The 18,061-nt window shown below is 34.1% G+C and overlaps 6 protein-coding genes across 6 annotated transcripts, besides 3 other annotated features; 2 read left to right on the plus strand and 4 right to left on the minus strand.

The window, feature by feature from the left end:
• Nucleotides 1–1,537: 1,537 nt before the first annotated feature.
• Nucleotides 1,538–2,459: a mobile genetic element.
• An 86-nt stretch (nt 2,460–2,545) lies between these two features.
• TVAGG3_1026860 (transcription-initiator DNA-binding domain ibd family) lies at nt 2,546–3,190 on the minus strand (the record flags this gene model as incomplete). The annotated part of the gene is made up of 1 exon (XM_001323323.2): nt 2,546–3,190. The coding sequence occupies one exon, from the start codon at nt 3,188–3,190 to the stop codon at nt 2,546–2,548; it is 645 nt and encodes a 214-aa protein (XP_001323358.1).
• A 435-nt stretch (nt 3,191–3,625) lies between these two features.
• Nucleotides 3,626–4,277: a mobile genetic element.
• A 647-nt stretch (nt 4,278–4,924) lies between these two features.
• TVAGG3_1026880 (uncharacterized protein) lies at nt 4,925–5,716 on the plus strand (the record flags this gene model as incomplete). Its single annotated transcript, XM_001323322.1, has 1 exon — nt 4,926–5,669. The coding sequence occupies one exon, from the start codon at nt 4,926–4,928 to the stop codon at nt 5,667–5,669; it is 744 nt and encodes a 247-aa protein (XP_001323357.1).
• Nucleotides 5,717–5,751: 35 nt separating this feature from the next.
• TVAGG3_1026890 (transport protein TRAPP family) lies at nt 5,752–8,885 on the minus strand (the record flags this gene model as incomplete). Its single annotated transcript, XM_001323321.1, has 1 exon — nt 5,781–8,873. One exon carries the CDS (start codon nt 8,871–8,873, stop codon nt 5,781–5,783), a length of 3,093 nt encoding a protein of 1,030 aa, XP_001323356.1.
• Nucleotides 8,886–9,437: 552 nt separating this feature from the next.
• TVAGG3_1026900 (Chain c Uncharacterized Ribosomal Protein) lies at nt 9,438–10,314 on the minus strand (the record flags this gene model as incomplete). Its single annotated transcript, XM_001323320.2, has 1 exon — nt 9,508–10,314. One exon carries the CDS (start codon nt 10,312–10,314, stop codon nt 9,508–9,510), a length of 807 nt encoding a protein of 268 aa, XP_001323355.1.
• A 1,581-nt stretch (nt 10,315–11,895) lies between these two features.
• Nucleotides 11,896–13,491: a mobile genetic element.
• A 109-nt stretch (nt 13,492–13,600) lies between these two features.
• Nucleotides 13,601–13,948, plus strand: TVAGG3_1026920 (intracellular auxin transport; the record flags this gene model as incomplete). The annotated part of the gene is made up of 1 exon (XM_001323318.1): nt 13,601–13,948. The coding sequence occupies one exon, from the start codon at nt 13,601–13,603 to the stop codon at nt 13,946–13,948; it is 348 nt and encodes a 115-aa protein (XP_001323353.1).
• A 1,697-nt stretch (nt 13,949–15,645) lies between these two features.
• Nucleotides 15,646–17,119, minus strand: TVAGG3_1026930 (alpha tubulin; the record flags this gene model as incomplete). Its single annotated transcript, XM_001323317.2, has 1 exon — nt 15,750–17,108. The coding sequence occupies one exon, from the start codon at nt 17,106–17,108 to the stop codon at nt 15,750–15,752; it is 1,359 nt and encodes a 452-aa protein (XP_001323352.1).
• Nucleotides 17,120–18,061: the final 942 nt, after the last annotated feature.

Raw genomic sequence — 18,061 nt, forward strand, 5'->3', positions numbered from 1 at the left:
AATTTATAGTTCAAATTTTTGAGAGGATTATATTCGATGAGGGAAAATTTTCAGATAATCTAAAAATTTTGTAAGAAATGTTTATGAACAATATATAAATCAGCATATTTAAAGCAACATTTAATATGAAAATCGTAAAAAATAAATTCGCGAATACAAAATATTGTATCATCATACATACATAGAGTTTTTCGTTGGGAAATTGATAAATTCAGATGAAAGTTGAAAAGTTATGAAAAAATAATTTTCGGAAACTTTTGTGAACTCAATTTAATTTTTGATCGCAAGAAGGATATTGTTTAATGATTAATGCTGAGTCTTTTTCTAATTTTTCGAATCGGTTGTCCGATTTTTTGAGAAGGTTAGATTTCATTCTGAAATCAAACTCATACAATATAAAATATGATACTCGTATTATATTATATCATAGCATCTTATTTTCAGAAAATTTAATATTGTCCATAACCTTTGTGACTTTCAATTTTGTAATTTTGTTAATTCTCAAAAAATCGATTCTCTCACAAAAACTTCAATACTACTCACAATTTGGCATGATTGCTGCATATTGTTCCTGTGTTGTTGCTATATCAGTCTTTCAGAACCGCAAAATTAATTGTCAAAAATCCCATTTAAATTGTGAAAGTGATGATTGGTCTAAGATGTAATTTTATTCAATATCATGAATGTTTCAATATTTTGTATTTTCAACATTCGATGAATTTTGGGGTGACATAATAAAAATGTAAGGCGAATGACTGTAAAAAATTCTTTCCCAAATGATAATCGATTTATACTATGAATCATAACCTCTATATTTCTAAATGCGTTCTTTATGTTTTCTTAATTTGGGAAGATTCCTTCAAAATAATAAAGTGATTTACTAGTTCAAAAAAACCAATTTATTGATATACTGACGACTGACTTTCAATATCTTCATAGTTCCATTCATCTTCTTTGATTTTTTTATATTGGGAAAAATATTTTTTGGGAAAAATTTAAGTTGATCGATCACAATAATTCTGCATAGCCTATAATTTAATCTTTGATTGCTCTAACATTAAATTTCCCAAATTTTAATTAATCACATGTAGAAAATAAGAAACACTTGAGGAGGAAAGAATTTTTGAGTCATTTTAATACCACAATAAAGAAAAAAAAGTTATTAAGATTTAATAAAATAATAAAATTCATGATTTAAAAGACATATAATAATCGAACAAAGTTCTTGACTTACAAGTCAAAGTATCATTGCCGACTTGTGTTATAAAACATTAAAAAAAGATAATAAAATTTAATGATTTTCATGAAAAGATAAAGATTTTTCATGATAATTTCAAAATAATAAGAAAAAAGCACACATATAACATTCAAACTACATACTACTTAATACCAAAGTTCTACTTTTCATTAATTTCGAATTTTTCATTTTATCATTTTAATTTTAAGTATTTTCTATATCAATCATGATCATAGTATCTATATATCTATTACTTCTCTTAGTTTCTTTTGTTTGTAAAATATTATTTTTTTTTCTAACAAAGGTGACCAAACTATTTTTTGAAAGTCCGCCATAACTTTAATGGTACTATTTCAGCGTGTACAATGAATACAAAAATTCTAAGAGTGCCACATAAAATAGTACTTTAAACTTGAGTTAATGCTACCAAGCAAATGTTAAAAAGATGACTTTAGTGTTTTGATAATCAAAGATTAAAATCATTATTGTCTAAATCAATAATCATAACGACAGAAGTTAATGTTTTTTCATCAGTGCTTTAAATCCACTTTTAAAAGTATACCTCAAAAATCAAAATATCAAAAAAAATTGGCCGATAGGTTTGGCTTTAATTTTTGTCTGCTTTTATGATTTGATATGGATGTTATAATTTTAAAAGTTGAGCCAAATTCACCAATAGATTTTTGAGATTTGCAAATACTCAATAATTTTCAGCGTGTTATCTTTTATTAAAAGAACTATTTGGTTTCAGTATCATATAAATTGATATTTACTTTCTATTTGAACCTTCATTTAGCTAATGATTTAATAATACAGATTTCATCTAGTCCTTATAAGAGAATTTTGAATTTGTTATAATAAAAAAACAAACAGATATAGCTTACACTTCTATAATAAAGATACCTTTTATAGAAATCAGTATGAAATGTGTTTTGGCTTATTGGAAGCATATCAGACATAATCGCCATAATCAAAAAATCTATATACCCAATAAGTAATAAATTTGTCGATATAGATTTTCCATAAAATTAGTTTTTAGTCTGATCTTAAAATAAATTTAATTTTTTATAAAAAAAATCACATTTAAAAGTACCTTTTTAGTAGCTCGAAATCCTGTTGGTGGATTTGGGGCGTACTTCAAAATTAGCTTTTCTTCTACATATGCAAGCTATATTTTAAATATGGGGCAAATCGGATCGGCGAAAGGAGTTTAGTTACCTTTGATAATAAACAAAAACATAAGGCTGAGAGAGCAATCATCATTGAAATTAGCCCTCATTCAGATTGTATGTTAGAGGTATTTGAAAGTCAGGCATGTGCTGGAATCGATACTTGTTGACAAACTTTGTTTAATAATTTTGCCCTAAATTTAATAGGGCAGGGCATTGAGTTATTGAGAAGATTACGTATGTCCCATGTTTCGATCTGTGATGGTTCTGGAATGACTTTATGTAACTGAACCGTTGGCAAAATCTTAGGGGTGATAGTTTCTTCTTTCTCTGTAATTTCTTGCTTTTTCTCTCTCACAGTCCATTTTTTAACCTCGCTTTTATCATTAACTAGGAATTCGTACTGTGATATTGCCGCTTGTCCAAATGGAGCTCCTTGAGGGAGAGATGTGTAGCCAAGTTGCTGTAGAGATCCATTTATTGAAGATTTACACTTACCTAAAAGAATTCTTAGTTGTTGAATGTTAATAATTAAAGTTTCATCAAAGAAAATGATACCACAAACCTTGCAACGCTTCCATTTATCTTGCTCTGATGAATCTACATACTTTTTAATTAGATTTAGCTTGTCACTTAATGAATCAAGCCTTTCTCCTTTTCTTGATTTGTGAATTTGTTCGTAAAAGAAGTTCCTAAGTGAAAGATATCCTGTTAGATCTGTTTTTGATAAGATTTCCCAATGTAATGGCATGTTATTGTCTGGTGCGATGCTACTATAGCTCATGTTGATTAAAATTTAAATAAAATTTTATACAATCATTCCCTCTCAAAATTTCTTATAAAATTTTAGAATTGAATGATTTACGATAATAACTGTCAATCTTTTAATTATCCAATTAATAATATTTGATTTATGCTATATTACTGAAATATAAAATAATATCATTACTTTGAAAAACATCATCGATTTTTCATTCAAAACTTGATTTGGTTAACATTTCTTATACCACTAGGTAATAAAAATCCAATATAAATTATTTTGCATTTATTCAATTTTTTCAAATGAGGACACATAGAAAAACCCATTGGCTAATTATAATTGTTTTGTATGCTGACTGGTCATTGATTTAATATCCAAATCGATTTCTTTAGTTATTGAAAAGATCGAAATCTGCTAAATAACATTCTTCGTAAAATTAATGAATATTGTGAGCTATCCGGGAACAGGACAAATTTGCCACACGGCACTTTTTTTAAAAAAAATTAATGGAGCGGAGCGATACTCTGCTGCAGGAGCCCCAAGGCTCCCAATCATTACGAAAGGGAGCCTCAGGGCTCCTGAGAATCCATCAACAGAGGCCTTTTCATTTGGCCTCTGCTGATCAAAGATTCGGCGAAGCCATTCTTCGTCTCAGGAGCCCTGAGGCTCCCTTTCGTAATGATTGGGAGCCTCAGGGCTCCTGAGAAACCTCTTTGAGAAGGTTTTCTTTAAGAAAACCTTCTCAAAGATGATTGTCAGCATTCACTCAAAATCTACCAAGAGTTTCAAAGTTTCAAATCTATCTGAAATGAAGCTTTGAATCTCTTGTATATCTAATTGTAGAGGTACCTTTTCAAAATGTCTTCTATTGATTAAATTTAATCAGTAAAAGTCATTTTGAAAAGGTACATCTCTATAATTGCTATTGAGCATTCACTCTTGGAACCTTGGAGCTCTTGTGTAGTGCATGAAAACTCCAAGATTCTAGCATAAAACATATATCATAGACATAATTTCTTCAAATATAATTTAAGGTTATTTTTTAAAAAATTAGAAAAGCGTAATTTAAGGTTATTGAAAAAGTGACACTTGGCAAATTTGTCCCGCACTCGAGCTATCCAATTTTTTTAGTTGGATGATCAATGGAGAATAAATTTTCAGCTATTGCTGACAATTCTTTCATTAATAATAAAATATTTATCCTTATTCCGATATTAATATTTTGGCCGGTGAAGATGTCAGAGACAAAATCGTTAAAATTGTTCAACGATTTTTAATTGTTTTCCAGAACCTGTCGGTGTTATCGATCATTTCGTTCTTAAGGCTATTGTTCATCTAGTATTTCTTGTATGAGCAAATTGGACGCTCTCCTTTGCAATGAAATAACCTCAAAGTTTCAATTATGGGAAATCCTACTGTACTTCATTTCAAGACACAAAAAATTATATAATCGCACAGCTTAACTGTTGTATTATTCATTATGTGATGATAATTTGGAAGCAATTGTTGGAAATATAATTTTTATTTAATATGATCCATTTTGAACATATTCAATAATCATATGAATCTTGTATGTATGAAATAATATAGTCTTGTTCATTTTAACTATTAATAAAATTTTCAACTTGAAAAATATCTCAAAATGTAACTTTAAAATTGAAAATATCATTGAGCCTATGAATGATCATTTGATAATTGTTGTTTAAAATATGTATTATCTATTTTCTTTATTGCCGTTTAAAAATTCGAGTTGCATAAAATGTCGAAAAACAATGAATTGACTCCTCATGATATTGAATATTATGATGAAATGACAGTTCCTGAAATCAACGATTTCATTCAGGCGCTTATTCAAGATTTACAATTCGAAGCAGTCCCAATAGCTCAAAAAGCTATCAAAAATAAGCAACAAAACGCAGAAATAGAAGCAAAAGAAACTATTGAAAATAATTTCAAGACTGAGTGTGTAGAAGCCAAAGATTTATATGAAATACAGTTAAATGATCTTGAAAAGCAATACAAAGCAAAAGAAATTCAAATTCGCGAAAAAATTGATGAAGCATTCAAGAAGATGAAAGAAATGCACATCGAACAACTTGTTGAAATTGAGAAGAAATTTGCTGCAGCAATAATTAAATCACAAGAAAAACCAGTAAAGGAACAACTCGAAATCGAAGAACAAGCAAGAAGAATTGCTCGTGATGGTGATATAGAAAGTGCTATTAAGTACAGAAAAATGGCAGAAGAAACAAAAGTTAAAGTATTGGACCAACGTAGAGATGCTATAGAAGCAATGTATAACGAGAAAAGATTACAAGCCCGTCAAAGACAGCAAAAAGAACTTCAAATTCTCCAAGAAAAATTAATCAAGAAACTGAAAGCATTAGAAACAAGTAAGAAGGAAGATTTAGTTGAAAGAGAGAAGGCGTTAAATGTATCTGTTCGTGCTGCAGAACAAAAGAGGGCAAATAAATTACAGAGTATAGTTAAACCTCATGACTAATTGATAAGATATTATTCTTTTTGTATAAAACATTAATTTTAATCGAAGTATCATGATTTTTAGAAATATACATGTTGTAATTAATAGAAAAATAAACAAAAAAATATTTATTTACATTCTTACAAAAATAATATGAGACAAATTCACTATTTCCGTTTGTTCACCCTTCCTTATTTTGAAGTATCCTGTCTGATAAATGCCTGGAGTGATTGGTTGTGCGATAAATGTGATTTTTTCTTCTTCTCCTGGTTGCAATGGTCTGATTTTCTTTTTAATTGTTCCTGTCCAAAGCAAATGTTCGGATTTGGTTAGTGCTGACTTGTAAGGAGAAATCAAAAGCTCTTTTGAAGGTTGATTTCCGTGATTTTTGATGCAAACTTGAACTTCGATCTTTGCATCATGAGAAAACGTGACTTCTGAGTCAGCAAATATTGAAAATCGGACATCTTCTGTTGGTTTGGTGAATCCTTCAATAAAGAAGTGGGAAATAGTGTTTTCTGGTGTTTTCATTTGAACAATTCCGCAATATACTGATGTATCTAGCATAGAAAGCTCTTTCTGGTCGAGTGTTGAGTCTGGATCATCAATGATTTGATTAATCAGCGAGAAATGGGAGTGTTTCGGAACTTTTGTTGGAGAAAAGTCTAATATCTTCTTGCCGATGATAGAAATCTTATCGATTTCGATATCATTTTCATCGGTAGAAATTTCTGACAACAAAATCTGCCGATCAACGAACGTTTGGTGGTTAATTATCCTTGATGAATAGCTCTCATGTCTGACAACATCGAATTTCAAAACATATGGAACGAATCTCCAAGAAGATTTTTCATCGGATCGGAAATTGAACAAAAACTTGATAACGGCTTGTCCTTCGGTAATGAAATGGAGGGTAAATGGTATGTTAGTTGTCTCTTTCTCTTTTAACCCTTCTTGTAAAGCAAATTTTGTGATTAATTTCTTTTCAAGTTCTTGTCCTGGATTTTCGAACTTGAAATTGGACGCGTTATCAGAAATTGCAGCTATTTCCGATATGGGTTTGGTTCCGAAATTCGTGAGTTTACAAAAACCGCTGACTGTTTGGCCGGCAGAAATTTTTGTTGGAATTTCTTCAAAAGAAACCGATAAAGATGGGAAAGTATCGACGACATTAAATTCTACAGGATCAAAGGAGATAATATCATCAATGATGCACCAGTATCGGAACGATAGACTTTGTAATTTGTAAAGTCCACTTTTTGACGGTTTTAATGTGAATTTCAAAATTGCCGACTGATTTTTGCCAACTTCTACACTTTGGATGACCGAGCAGTTGAGATCTGGGCCTTCATTGAGAAGCTTAAGATTTGAAAGCATCAAACTGAAATTCCTTCTGTTTTTAATTGGAATTTCGACAATAATTTCTTCTCCAACAACAAAAGTTTGTTCTTTTGGCCTGTCTTTCGATTGCCAAAGCATAGTAATGGCTCCAACACCACGAACTGACTTGAATTTCCTATCTTTGATGTCTAATACGTCTTCAAATTCTTTTTCGGCGAAATTGAAGTATTCAAGTGTTCCGTAGCACTTAATGTTGATGTGTGCTTTGTCTATGAACAGAAGTGGTATGTCTTTGATCTCAATAATGCCTTGTTTCGCTAAATTCAAAATTGAAAACAAGTTTTTGAGAGAAGATTCATCATGGCGTGATGTATTTGATTCAGAAGAAACCGTCATCAAAAGAATCTCCAAGGAATCACGCGCTTGCTGTGAGTAACAGAGAGCTTTTGATAATTGAAGGAAAATGTAGCCTGAAATGTAGATCCATTGAGGTGGCATTGATCTGTAGCCATTCTGTGATGGTATTCCAGCAACGAAATATGTATTGAAGTCGTTCATTCCGTACATAATATGATGAACTAAGGAAAAGCATCGGATTACGTGGCCATTGAGACCTAATTTAAGGTAGTGTTGGGCACTAATGAATAATGATCCAACAAATTTCTTCAAAAAGCCATGTCTGAAATAAAAAATTCCGAATTCTTCAAAAGCCATGGCTCTGAGAATTGATTTGAGCTTTGTATCAGTAATAGGCTTCAAACATCTGATGATTCGACGTTCCGTTCTATCAAAATCTTGGATATCAATATCAAATGATTCAATCATTGATAAATGTAAGACGTAACGTAGTAAAATGTATAGGGTATCTTCAGATTGTACTTCATCTTGGAACAAAACTTTGTCTGGTTGGAAATTCTGCTTTGGATCGAAAATTGTACACAAAAGCTTCATCAAATGAACGTATTGGTAATTTATTCCAGTCATGTTACTTGAAAATGACGAGAAAATCTTCAAAGCGTCTGAAAAATTCGACAATTGAAAGTTATATGTGGCCAATCTCAATTTCTGGAGATTTGTGGGCTTGGATGAGAAGATGGACTTCTTTGTGTTTTGGTCTGGGCTGATAATCTTCTGTAAGCTTAAGTATTGGGTGTTTAAAAATGTCAAATTTATGTGTTGGAAAATATCTGACATAGAATTCTGGAAATTGTTTATATGCATGGGGAAAACAAGGTCGAAAGCCGAAAACCCATGGAATTTTGAGAGTTCTTGGGGATCATCCGATAAATAAACCAAAATGTGGCAACAATTCTTCGCAAGTAGTTTCAATTCATCACCATTAGATAGTTCAGCGTATAAGTCGGGTATTTGTAAATTCTTAAGTCGATTTTGTGGTAAATTTTGGATTCCATCTGATGAAATGTATAAAAAGCAAAATGGTACGTCTGTTAAGAATCCTTTTTGGAACTGTGTATTTTGGAAAATGAATTGTCGAAACCACGTGAACCATGGAGTATGATGATCTAAATTGTTTAAATTAAACATAGTTGTTCTCATTTTCAGGTTGTATTTATCTACTATTTGCTTGTGGTTTGACAATTTAAACTCTTTGAAGTATTTGCTCTTACCAAATATTGATCCGATTTCATCTAATGCTTTTATTGAAAAATTAGTTATATCGTTGACTGATTTGGCGTTAAAAAAGTCTGTTGTGATGACTTTTATCGTTCCAAGAGAAGATGATGAGTTCGAAATTTTCTCAAATTGAGTTACATATTCAGAAACTTGAGGAAATCGCTCTAAAGTCTTTGGTTCTATATCAACGCACATAATAAATTGAAAACGTTGAGTGACTAGATCCTTAAATTCTTCACCATGCTCCATAAAATTTTTTTGGGAATCTTCCAAAATCTGAGCTGAAATTTCTAAAACAAACAAACTCCCATCATTGTTCCAAATTTAATTTCTCGCACAATTACCTGGAAAATCCTTAATTTTTATTGTGAATATCTGTTAAATAAAGTAAAAAGCTAAAATTTAATAAAATTCAGGTTTTAAACAGCAACTAAAAGCGAATTACATCAGTTCAAAATATCAAATTATTTTTGAAATTGAAAAAATAATATGAAATTTGGTGAATTTGTTGATTAAATCCTGAATTATGAAAAAATTTTGGAAAATAAATCGATAGATATTTAGTTTATTTTGAACTAATTCGGAATTTCCTTGGATAAATTCTAAGATAGATTAAAATTTCGATTTTTTTGATTTTGAATTTTATGGATCTCGCTTTCGGAACTTGTAAACAATTTTATTAAATGATTTAATTTTAATTTATTACTAAAATAGCTCATTTCAGATCAAAATCAGATCCGATATTTCGATATCTCAGAAATTTCATGGAATTTGGTATCAACAACAGAATCAACATATTGAACTTGATATGAATTTGTTGTATTCTTAGTAAAAAAAAGTTTTTTTTGTAATTATTTAGAGTCTGAATATTTTTGTAATGTTTTTACTCGTCGGCTTCAACTTTCTTCTTGCCGTGGAGCCAGTCGGAATTCTTGACAAATGGGTGCTCTTCGAAAGCGCGGTCTTCCCACTGGTCTGGTGTGAGGAACTTGAATGTTTCCTCCATGGCCTTGTATGTGGCGACAAGGAAGTTGAATGTTGTCTTTGTGTGGCCGAGGGAAGATGTGAAGAGATCTTCGAAGCCAGCCATTGTGAGGAGCTTCTTAGCGGCTGTACCAGCGACGATGCCGGAACCACGTGGAGCTGGGATTAAGCGCATACGGATGGAACCGCACTTGCCTGTGACTGTGTTTGGAACTGTATGTGGAAGACCGATCTTGTTGCCCCAATAGCCACGGCGAACTGGAAGGATGGAAAGCTTGGCATAGATTGTGGCGCCCTTGATAGCGTTGGCAACTTCAGCGGCTGTCTTGATACCAAGACCGATATGGCCCTTGCCATCACCGACAGCAGCGATAGCTTTAAAGCGGGTACGCTGGCCGGCACGTGTCTGCTTCTGGACTGGCATGATCTTCATGATCTCATCCTTGAGATCCTCACCAAGGAGATGCTCGACAATTTCGGCTTCCTTGATTGGGATAGCGTGGTAGAAGATCTCCTCGATAGATTTTATCTTGCCAGACTTGACGAGGCGGCCAAGCTTTGTGCGTGGCTGCCATCCACCCTTTTGCTGGCCACGTGGAGCGCGTGGACCACGTGGGCCACGACCTTCACGGCGTCCGCGCATTTCACCGCGGAGTGGTTGTTGCTCTTGTGCTGGAGCTTCAACTGGTGCCTCTTGAGTAGACATCGAAAGGCAGGACCAAAACCGTTTTGTAAAGTATATGACGAGTTTACAAAAAATAATTAAAACAAACCTTTTCCTTGTTCATCTCAGATAATTCCTTAACACATGTAGATTCTATTTACTTTGAAATTAAATCTTATTTCGTTTTCCATATCTTTTTTCGAAAATATCACTTTGGTTTGAGCGGCCTCATAACCTTAATTAGTTTCTTCCCCATGTGAAAATCACAATCAAACTTTGCATTATGATGTTGCTCATTAAGATATCTTGGTATCGAAATTATTATACTTTTCAACAAGCGATCTCTTGATCTAAACATTGGTCGGATAAAGTTAGAGCAATTCTCAAAGAAAAAAAGAGTGAATAACAGATTTCGATATCATATCATCAAGTCTAGCTGATTGTTCAAAACTGTTGTATATTTTTAATTTAAAACAGTCAGGTATCATGAGCTACAATTCAAAACTCTAGAAATAGTTTTCCAATAGGTGGGTTGTGAAGATTTGGGTATTCACAGATTACTGTTTGCTTAGAACTCTGCATTTCTTATAAGAACATGAGGGTATTTATGGCACATTATAAAATTATAATAAATTCACGTCAAAAAATTATTTAAACAAAGATATTTATTAAGAATGCATTATCATCAGCTGACACTAAAGACTAGATCCAGTACAATATAAGTAATTGCTAACTTTGTACGTATGACACATTTCGAACCGATATCACCAAGTTTGCTGAATAATCGGATTTAGTAATGCAACAACGAATAAGGAAGCATAATTTGATACTAAAAAGCTCAAATTTACAACCAAATTAAAAGATTGTAATGAACAAAGATGATTGCAGATAATTATTGATAATTTTCAGGTAGCCCATAGAATAATTTGAGATACAAAATTTAACCCAAAAATAATTTGACCAAAACACAAGACATATTGTGCATATATAATTTTTTTATTTTGGTTGAGAGATCATTTTTCAATGCTTTTTTCAAGAAAAATTAAAATTAAATAATAATTCATCCAGAAACATGGTTAACTATTCGAATGTGGTACAAGTTGGCTTTGCTATGCTTGCTATTATAGCTGTTGGCTTCGTATTATCCAAACTAAAGATTCTTTCACCAAAAGATTCAGCAGCTATGAATGCGATCGTTTTCTGGATCGGATTTTTCCCGCTATTATTTAGAGGCATTGCTTCGAAGAAGCTAAAGGAACTCGATTTTAATCCGTTTGCCATTGCCGCGCTAATGTCAATCACAACATACGTTGTTCTTACATTACTAATGATATACCCATTCAAGAATCGCTTCAAAACGTATCTTGCAACAGTATTTCCCACTTGTTATATCAATTACGTCATTTCTGGAGTTCCAGTTTTTAATGCCTTGTGGCCACCAAACGAAAACGTCCTCATCTCAATGATGATGATGTCAAACGATATGATTACATCACCAATATACTTCCTTTTAATAGGTATTTACAACGTTATTGAAACCAACAAAAGATTGGTTGCAGAAGGATTTCCAAAAGAGCGTTTTTCAATTAAAGTTCTCGGAAAAATACTTCTTACTGTCATAAATATAGATCCAAGGTGATGTGATTTTTGCATCCCTGGGATGGACGATACACCCAAAGTGTCACCTTTTTGGGATAACATGAATTTTAAATATCATGAGAGTTCTGCAAACCATATGCACAATATCTATTCAGCCTGACTTCTTGTATATATGAGTTAGACTTCTTAAATATTGTGCTTGGGGCGATATAAGCATTTCCGAGATTACCATCGTGCTCTATAGTATGCTACTTCTCCCTGGTTCTAGCTCAGTTCCAAGGATATTGGCGTTCAAGGATTTGGCAAGGTCCTTCCGAAGTCTCTCATTCGATGAGAGATTTCGGAAGAATCTTGCCTTAAAGTACTCCAACTCTTGTTCTTTTGTTCCTAAATAGTGAGAAAAGTTATTTGACTACTTAAGGTAGAGATTATCCGAGGTCCCTCATTTGATGAGAGGCCTCGGATAATCTCTGCCTTAAAATTGTACACTTGTAGTCCATGAGAGTGTAAGTATACATTGATAGGACAGCTTTCTTCTGAAGTCTTAGATTTGATGAGAACCTCAGAAGAAAACTGTCCTATTTTATAGTAAAAGGAGTTTCAGGAGCTCCAAAGCTCCCTTTCGTAAGGATTAGGAGCTTTGGAGCTCCTGGTTCGTAGATGTGTTTCGCATCTTTCATCAGCAAAGGACATTTACCATCTGGGACTATGTTGATGGAGACTCAGGAGCTCCAAAGCTCCCTTTAGTAAGGATTAGAAGCTTTGAAGCTCCTGGTTCGTAGACGTGTTTCGCATCTTTCATCAGAAGAGGCCCAAATGGTAAATAGCATCTGCTGATGAGCTTCAGGAGCTCCAAGGCTCCCCCTCGTAACGATTAGGAGCTTTGTAGCTCCTGAAGGTAAGGTAGGATTGCTCTGATCTCTAATCAGTAGATGCCATGCCTCATTATGAACTCTACTGACAAGAGATCAAGAGCTCCAAGGACTCCCTTTTTAGTTAGTGGCGTTCTCACCATTTAGTAGGATTGCTGATCCTACTAATGAAGTGATCACTTAGTATACGTTTTGAATAAATTGAATTTTTTTTTAGAATTTAGTATTTTTTATAGACATCACATGTATATTATAAATACATAAATATATTCTTTAATTCAAAAAATTCAATTCGGTTTTGGGATGGGTATCCCAGCCCCAAGTATTCAATTTTATTCAATTTTTTAAGAATTTTGGGTTGGGATGCCCAGACCAAAACAAGCTTTATATTTTGATGTGTAGATACGTATGTGTGCATCATTGTTGTGTTATATATTATGTTTTTAAAGAAAAAAATCTGATTCAAAAAAAATTATCACTAATTAGTTGATAATATAAAGAAAAAATAGATAAATTGTATGTTTTGAGAGTATTTATCCACATTCACTCATATGAATTCATTAAATAGTGTCTTTTTACTCCCAAATTTATTTTGAATTATTGAAATCAAAGAAAAAAATCAAAAAAAATTTCTCGAAATTTTTATTTTCAAAAAAAATTTGGATTTTATATTGAAAACTGACACTGGGAGGACGATAGGGCTGGGATTGGAGATACCCCGCTCACTTGGGAAAAATACGGATCTATAAGTCATAAAGAGTCCAATTCTCATTGGTATTATTTGCGGAATCATTTATTCAGCTACAGGAATACCATTTCCGATATTCCTTGACCAGATAATGATGCATGCAGCTAATATGGTCTTTGCGCTTGCTTTAATCTGCGTTGGTGTATTTCTTGCAAATCATTCGCTTGTTTCATGTGGATGGGTACAATTTATCTTCTGCATGGTAGTAAGAATCCTCATTGGACCATTCTTTGCACTCCTATGGTGCATGGCCTTGAAATTACCACCAAGAGTCGCAAGACAGTGCGTAATCATTGGCTCACAGCCAACTGCTGTTGCTACATTTGCAGTAACAAGTAGTGTACACATAGGCGAAGGTGTTGCTTCAACAATGATTTTCTGGACAACAGTTTTAGTTGTTCCAACAATTATCATATGGTTTTCAATCATGGACGGATTGAAGATCTTTGTAGAGTAGTTTTATTTGTTGTTATTATTATATCATAGAGTTTTTATTTCATTCTATCTAAAATGTATATATATTATTTTTAATAACACACCTTTTCTTTCTTATATTGATGTATGATAACTACACTTACACCAAAAATTGCATATGAGAAGTAATTTGAATAGAAACAAAGTTATTTGAAATTTTGAATTATATCTCTAAGTTAAAGAACAAATGAATAAAAGAATCATACAGTTTTATCTATGGTCTTGATAATTCAAGACAAAATATTAACGGACAAGTAATCGAATAACAGAGTTTCAACACAAATAATTCATAAGAATCTCATGTTGCGATTGAAATTTATAACCGATAGGAAACATTTCTATTGGTAATTACGTGATGTAGATTATTGTTCCAATCGATGAATACAGTGAGAATGTTGAAGGAATCCTCTCTTTATAGGAGTTGTATTATGCACAATAATAATGTATATGCAATTTTTATCCTAGAGACAAGTACACAATAAATAATGTGAAGAAAATATCAAAATTGTGTCCAACTTTCAATGGAATTGAACATTTAACTTTGTAAGGTATGGCAGTAATTCGAGAGAAATATGGATAATCATATTTTTTAGCTGTGGAAATGATTACGTGTCCATTTCCTATATGACCATACTCTGGAATTGATACGTTAAGATTCGGGGCCGGCATAGGACTATTTCCATCAATCATCACTGGATTCTCAAATTTTATTCCCGAATAATGGATCGAAGGATCTTCTGCAGTAGAAAATTTAGGATTATTCTGAGTATAATCTTTATCAACAGAAATACATCCTGTGTAACCGCTTATGTATGAACTTCCGCCGCCCGCTGTGCCTACTTGAATAAATTTTGAAGATCCTCCTCCAAAATAGCCCCCGCCCCCCCTGCATTTCCATCAGGGGTGGTGGCAGTGTACAATCTTTCTCCATTTCCACCTCCTAGACCAAAAAATCCCTTATAATAACCATTACCTCCAGAAGTTTGGTTTCCTCCCTTTCCATCGCCATCAAAACCTTTCAAACTGCCACCAGAACCATCCGGAGATCCATCAAAATTGTATCCCCCACCACCAGCGACCACCATAATTCGGCTTTTCAATCCATCTACATCAAAATATGGTCCTGGATTCAATCTCACATCGGAGGCACCGCCTCCTCCAACTTGTCCTGGGCCACCGCCACCGTAAGCGGCTTGAGGCTGTGGTTGACCGCCTTTTGCTCCAACATGAACATATATGGTTAAATTTCTGTCGAGTGATAAAATGCCACTAGTATAGCTGCCACGGCCGTAAAATTTATCATAATAACATTTACCGCTAGCACCCCAGCACTCAATTTTCCATTTTCCAGCAGTTAAATTTATCTCATAAGGGGCAAAAACAGAATTGTTGATACCATTATAAGCTAAGTCATATACAACCCCATTCTGATACAATTTATAGGCAAGATAGAGAATTCATAATCATCATATTTGCGTGAGTTTTGCTATGAAAGGAGGCTAGATCAGAGCTAAATTTTCTCGTTTCCTTTAATTTTTTTTCTTTAGCTTCTCTTTCATTCTCAATATCAAATTTCAACATTAAAAGGTAATAATAGTCAAGCCATTATAATAAGCAAATTTAGTTGCAACATGAATATGCTTAGGAAAAATTAGCATCATTCATCTAATATGAATGAAATTGGATCTGAATAATTTTAAGATTATGACTATAAATCAAAGAACATGAGAAAAAAATATATCGAATTACGAACATTAATAATAATGTTTTAGGAATTAGCGAATTTACATTTCGCCACCATCTTCTTCTTCATCGCCACCTTCGACTGATTCAGCAGCGACTTCGTCGTAGTCCTTCTCGAGGAGGGCAAGATCTTCACGAGCTTCTGGGAATTCAGCTTCTTCCATACCCTCACCGACGTACCAGTGGACGAAAGCACGCTTAGCGTACATGAGGTCGAACTTGTGGTCGAGGCGAGACCAAGCTTCGGCGATGGCTGTTGTGTTAGCGAGCATGCAGACAGCGCGCTGGACCTTTGCGAGGTCGCCACCTGGAACGACTGTTGGTGGCTGGTAGTTGATACCCATCTTGAAGCCTGTTGGGCACCAGTCGACGAACTGGATTGTGCGCTTTGTCTTGATTGTAGCGACAGCAGCGGAGACATCCTTTGGAACGACATCACCACGGTAAAGGAGTGTGCAAGCCATGTACTTGCCGTGGCGTGGGTCGCACTTAACCATCATGTTGGCTGGCTCGAAGAGTGAGTTTGTGATTTCGGCAACAGAGAGCTGCTCGTGGTAGGCCTTCTCTGCAGAAATGACTGGAGCATAGGAGCAGATTGGGAAGTGGATACGAGCGTATGGGACAAGGTTTGTCTGGAACTCTGTGAAGTCGACGTTGAGGGCACCATCGAATCTGAGGGAGGCTGTGAGGGAGGAAACAACCTGGCCGATGAGACGGTTGAGGTTGGTGTATGTTGGGCGCTCGATATCGAGGGCACGGCGGCAGAGATCGTAGAGAGCTTCGTTATCGACCATGAAAGCGCAGTCGGAGTGATCGATCATGGAGTGTGTAGCGAGAATGGAGTTGTATGGCTCGACGATGGCTGTGGAAACCTGTGGAGATGGGTAGACTGTGAATTCGAGCTTGGACTTCTTGCCGTAGTCGACAGAAAGACGCTCGAGAAGGAGGGAGCCGAAGCCAGCGCCTGTGCCACCACCGAAGGAGTGGAAGATAAGGAAGCCCTGAAGACCTGTGCACTGATCAGCAAGCTTACGGATGCGGTCGAGTGTGAGATCGATGATTTCCTTACCAACTGTGTAGTGGCCACGCGCGTAGTTGTTAGCGGCATCTTCCTTGCCGGAGATGAGCTGCTCTGGGTGGAAAAGCTGGCGGTATGTGCCTGTGCGGACTTCGTCGACGACTGTTGGTTCAAGATCGACGAAAACAGCACGTGGAACGTGCTTGCCGGCGCCTGTCTCGGAGAAGAATGTGTTAAAAGCATCATCTTCGACACCGATTGTCTTGTCTGATGGGAGCTGGCCATCTGGCTGGATACCGTGCTCAAGGCAGTAGAGTTCCCAGCAGCCGTTACCAATCTGAACACCGGCCTGTCCAACGTGGATAGAAATAACTTCACGCATTGATGAAGAGTGACACTTTTTAGAAAAAAGAAACGGATTTTTATTAATAACGTATTTGGAAAATCAAACAGACATCCTCTATTTTTGAAAAAGATAAAATAAGTCATGTTTATTCCTCTATAGATAACATGAAAGATTTATTAGTTTACAATTAATGACGAAACTCGTAAACTATTCAATAATTTACACTCTGGAGTTTAGCTTTGATTCCTTATAAAGGTAATGCTACTTCATAATAAACGATTGTTATACACCATATCGAAAACAGTATTTCAATAGGTAATGCAATTTTTTTTTGATGAGATTTATTGAGATTGTCTTTATAGTAAAAGGAATAAAAATTACTATTGATTACTCGTAGTTAATACATAGGTAATGCGCTTTTGGCTATTTCGTATATATTATACAAAAATATTCAATAATTAAAAGAATTTTACTATCCTATGAATAGGAGTGGCCATGTATATACTATTTATGATGATCTCATTCATACTATATTGAAATGTAATCAGAATTAGCCGATATTTTATCTTGTATTCGTGTATATATCGCAAATATATTCGTCATCAGGCTTATTTGTATAGTGTTTGTATTGCCATCTATGATGTATTGAAATGTTTTCATTTTTCATTAAAAAAAAATTATCAAATTGTCATCCCGACGCAAGCAGATGCAAGTTGTCGAATCAACTCTGTACAAATCGAAACAATGTATTAAAGATTATTGGATTCAAGATGATATTGGAAATTTTGGTTGCAAACAAAATCGTGCGATTAGTAAAATATCAATACCTTCTAAGGCCAATGATTAAAATAGAAAATCATTTGACATGAAACATGATCATCTTTGGTCACTTCTCAATTCTTTCCGATTGATTTTACGGAGTTTTCATTCAACGCAAATATATCAAATAGTCAATTGCGATTAAGTAGCATTTTGCAGAAATTTATTTT

The sequence above is a fragment of the Trichomonas vaginalis genome, chromosome I, assembly GCF_026262505.1.
Source record: "Trichomonas vaginalis G3 chromosome I, whole genome shotgun sequence".
NCBI lineage: Eukaryota > Parabasalia > Trichomonadida > Trichomonadidae > Trichomonas > Trichomonas vaginalis.